This window comes from Nicotiana tomentosiformis, chromosome 6 (assembly GCF_000390325.3).
Source record: "Nicotiana tomentosiformis chromosome 6, ASM39032v3, whole genome shotgun sequence".
NCBI lineage: Eukaryota > Viridiplantae > Streptophyta > Magnoliopsida > Solanales > Solanaceae > Nicotiana > Nicotiana tomentosiformis.
This window is the reverse complement of record NC_090817.1, coordinates 100,574,348-100,578,799: the sequence shown is the minus strand read 5'-3', so window position 1 is coordinate 100,578,799 and position 4,452 is coordinate 100,574,348. Positions and strand designations below refer to the sequence as shown.

At 43.5% G+C, this 4,452-nt stretch overlaps 1 protein-coding gene across 1 annotated transcript; it reads left to right on the top strand.

The window, feature by feature from the left end:
• Positions 1 to 683: 683 nt before the first annotated feature.
• Positions 684 to 3,412, top strand: LOC138894492 (uncharacterized). Its single transcript, XM_070179192.1, has 4 exons — positions 684 to 784; positions 872 to 1,075; positions 1,154 to 1,791; positions 3,396 to 3,412. The coding sequence occupies exons 1-4, from the start codon at positions 684 to 686 to the stop codon at positions 3,410 to 3,412; spliced, it is 960 nt and encodes a 319-aa protein (XP_070035293.1).
• Positions 3,413 to 4,452: the final 1,040 nt, after the last annotated feature.

Below are 4,452 nucleotides of genomic sequence, written 5' to 3'. Positions count from 1 at the left end.
TAGTATTGAGATAGGCGCCATCACGACAGGTGAGATTTTGGGTCGTGACAAGTTGGTATCAGAGCTCTAGGTTACATAGGTCTCACGAGTCATGAGCAGATTTAGTAGAGTCTTGCGGATCAATACAAAGACGTCTGTACTTATCTTAGAGAGGTTGTCGAACCCTTAGGAAAATTTTACTTTCTTGTATTCTGTCATGTGAATTTGTTGATTCCCGAAATTAAAATTTTGTTATTCTATTCTCTCACAGATGGTGAGGGCATGTACTACCGGATCGGACGGTCATCCACCAGTGCCACCAGTTAGGGCCGCGAGAGGCCGGGGCCGAGGTAGAGGTCAAGGTATAGCTCGTGCAGTAGTTAGAGCAGCACCTGTAATACCACTAGTTGCTCCAACTCAGGAGTAGATTCCAAATGCAGTTGAGTCAGCGGGACCAGCTCAGGCACCAGCTGTGCCCATTGTGATTCCAGGCCTTCAGGAGACTTTTAACCCAGATATTGACAGTTTGCACTAGTCTTGCTCGGGTGGTTTCGGCTCAGGCTGCAGCTGCCACTTCTCAGGACAGGGGAGGTACTCATACCCCTATTGCCCGTACTCCAGATCAAGTAGTGCAGGGACTTCAAATATTGGGGGCACTACCATCCCAGCCGGTTGTAGCTGCTCAGACCCCGGTAGTTCCCGCTATGGCTGAGGATGAGCAGAAGAGACTAGAGAGGTTCGGGAGACTACGACCTCCATCTTTTAGTGGGGCAGAGTCGGACGATGCCCAGGGCTTCTTGGATAGGTGTCAGAGGATTCTCCGTACAACGGGTATTTTGGAGACCAGTGGGGTCTAGTTCACCATTTTTCAGTTTTCTAGAAATGCCTTCAGTTGGTGGGAGGCTAATGAGAGGCGCATGTCGATTGGTGCAGTACCACTTACATGGCAGGAGTTCTCCATTCTCTTTTTGGAGAAGTTTGTGTCGCAATCTCACAAAGAGAAACTGCGCTGGCAGTTTGAGCAGTTACGTCAAGATGATTTGTCTGTGAAGCAGTACGAGATGAGATTTTCTAAGTTGGCTCGTCATGTAGCTTGGTTGGTTTCCACTGATAGGGAAAGGATTAGAAGGTTCATTGATGGCCTCACATATCAGCTGTGGTTACTTATGACTAGGGAGAGGGTATCTGGTGCCACCTTTGAAGAGGTGGTTGACATTGCTCGGCAGATAGAGACGATATGTAGCCAGGAGCGTGTTGAGAGAGAGGCCAAGAGGCCTCGACCTTCGGGCGGTTTTGGTGGGGTACCTTCTGGAGGACTGTCCTACCACAGCAGGAGTCGTCCTTACAGACACGCTCAGGAGGGTCGTCCAGTACATCGGGGTGCATCATCCAGCCATGGTTCATGCGGTTCTCATCAGGGTCAATCATCTCTTAGTGCACTTCCAGCTCAGAGTACGCCCTGTGCTCCTTCCGTTCAGGGATCATCCGTACCAGGTTATTCTGGTAGTTATTCTGGTTCTCGAGATCCACCTCAGAACTTACCAGCCTTTTCAGAGAGGGGTTGCTTTGAGTGTGGAAACTTGGGTCACATAAAGAGATATTGTCCCCGCCTTACACGAGGTCCAGTTCAGCAGAGGAGTCGTGTTATGACTTCTGCACCAGCCGCTCCACCACCTGCCCAGCCAGCTAGGGATGGGGCTCAGTCAGCTAGGGGTCGCCCAAGAAGGGGAGGCCGATTAGGTGACGGTCATGCCCAATTTTATGATTTTCCTGCCAGGCCAGATGTTGTTGCTTCAGATGCAGTGATCACAGGTATTATTTCAGTGTGCCACAAAGAGGCTTCTATATTATTTAACCCTGGTTACACATATTTGTATGTTTCATCATATTTTGTTCATTATCTGGATATGCCTCGTGAGTCCTTAGTTTCACATGTTCATGTATCTACGCCGGCAGGCGATACTCTAATTGTGGACCGTATGTATCAGCCGTGTGTGATAATTATTGGGGGACTAGAGACCAGAGTTGATTTTTTATTGCTTAGTATGGTCGATTTCGATGTTAATTTGGGTATGGTGAGTTATCGGATATTTTATTATTTGGCTTTGAGCCAAGTGGGGGATCTTGCTATTGATGATTTGATTTCATGGTTTTGTGTTGTACTGATTTCGGTTTGAGGCATACATGTGAATCAGTTATGACTTGTAGAGATTGAGGTCGAGGATGACTTGAGTAAGAAAATTTCTTGAATGCAGGTTATATTGCACTTTATAAAAAATCATGAAATGATTAAATTGTTATTTTGATGGATGTAGTGCGCACGAAGTATGAATTTGATTGGTGGTGTTAAGGCATGGTTAATTCTTTGGGGGGCGTTGTGCTAATGGGACTTGTGTCTTTCGGCATGTTTGGGTAGTTAATATCTCTGCGTTAACTTGCCGATTTGAGTAGTGATAGCACACCTTGCACCTTCCTACTCCATGGCGTGTTATTTGTACCAGTCCAGGAGCATGAGAATCATAATTCATTTATCATATACATGTGTACTTATTTGATCGCTTATGTATGATATGCTTGGACCGGAGGCCTGTGACCATGTCAGGAAGATTATATTATTGGCACGTGAGTTGTCCGTGCGGATCCATATACTGATATTATTGGCACGTGAGTTGTCCGTGTGGGTCTAGATATTGATACTATAGCACGTGAGTTGTCTATGCGAGTGATGATAATGTGAGATCTAGAAGAGCTGGTTACTTTTATTAAATTCGTGTGTCTTAGTTCTACTATATATAATGAGCTTATAGCATTGCAGTTGTGGTGGTGCTTGTTGAACTTGCAATGCGGTTCTCTTCTTTGAGACATTTTCCATTTTTGGGTACACGAATTGCGCCATTGTGGCTTGAGTTATATTGTTGTGGCTTGTCTGTGGGTAGTTGTGTTTAATAATATAAGGTCATTTAGACCTAGAATGGGTACTATCAGGTTTGATTACATTATATTCGGAAGGATAATATTGAAAGTCGGCTTAGAAAGTGATTATGGTTCTAGTTGGGGAGAGAGCGCTCCATGACTTGTTGATCTGATAAGGGGTCATGAGATTCCGCATGTTTCTGTCATTATCACCAGTGTATGAAGGTTTTGGAATGAGGTTTTGGTTGATATGGTGTTTAATACTAGTACCAGGTTGGTTTTAAGTAGTTACTGTGATCGAGAATAGTGCTGCAAGTATGCGAGTTGTGTAGTATGTTATGTGATTATATCCGGGGTTATGGTTATGGCTTGATACAACTTGTTCAAACTTATACAATGTGTAGATGTGAGACTCGGTCATGTAAGAAATTCTGGATGTTAGTAATTAGGTTCTAAGTTTACGGACTAAGGTTAACGTAATGATCTTCAATTGTGTTGTGTAGTCAGGTCCATGGAATAGGGTGGCATGGGATCACCCCCGGGTATATTCGTGGTAAGGTGGAATAGTGATGTGATGGCTTGGAATCAACTCTTGGCACGTTTGAGGACGAACGTATGTTTAAGTGGGGGAGAATGTAACGGCCCGGCCGATCGTTTTGAGTATTACAAACCAGTTTCCCCATTTACTCCTCAATTTGTGCTTTACAATTGTTGTGTGACTTGCCGGGGTGATTAATTTGGGTCCGGTGAAGTTTTAGGAATGAATTGGAATACTTAGTTCCAAGGTTTAAAATTAAGTTGAAATAGTGACAGGATGTCGACTTATGTGTAAACGACCCTGGAATGGAGTTTTGATTATTCCAATAGCTCCGTATGGTGATTCTAGACTTAGAAGCGTGTCCGGAATTTGTTTTTGAAGTCCGCAGTGGAATTTGGCTTGAAATGGCGAAAGTTGAATTTTTGGAAAGTTTGACAGGAGAACTAACTTTTTGATATCGGGGTCAGAATCTAGTTCTGAAAATTTTGCATAGATCTGTTATGTCATTTATGACTTGTGTGCAAAATTTGAGGCCAATCAAAATTGATTTGATAAGTTTCGACATCGAATGTAGAAGTTGGAAATTCTTAAGTTCCTTAAGCTTGAATTGGGGTATGGTTCGTGATTTTAGCGTTGCTTTATGGGATTTGAGGTTTCAACTAAGTTCGTATGATATTTTAGTACTTGTTGGTGTATTTGGTTGAGGTCCCGAGGGCCTCAGGTGAGTTTTGGATGGTTAACAGATCAAAATTTGGACTTAAACAGCTGCTGGAATTTTTCTACTGGAAATTTCTGCTAGAAAAATCGAGGCTGGAGAAAATCGAGGTCATGAAAATCGAGGCCATGAAAATCGAGGCCAGGAAATCGAGGTCATGAAAATCGAGGACATGAAAATCAAGGTCATGAAAATCGAGGTCATGAAAAATCGAGGTCATGAATATCGAGGCTAGAGAAAATCGAGGTCATAAAAATTGAGGCTTGAAAAAATCGAGTTCATGAAAATCGAGGTCATGAAAATCAAG

Excerpts from the sequence above, each read along its gene's own strand:
- LOC138894492 (XM_070179192.1), top strand. The coding sequence starts at position 684 with ATGGCTGAGGATGAGCAGAAGAGACTAGAGAGGTTCGGGAGACTACGA. Across the intron at positions 785-871 it reads GCCCAGGGCTTCTTGGATAG|TTGGTGGGAGGCTAATGAGA; the intron begins GTGTCAGAGGAT and ends AAATGCCTTCAG. Across the intron at positions 1,076-1,153 it reads TTGGCTCGTCATGTAGCTTG|GGAGAGGGTATCTGGTGCCA; the intron begins GTTGGTTTCCAC and ends ACTTATGACTAG.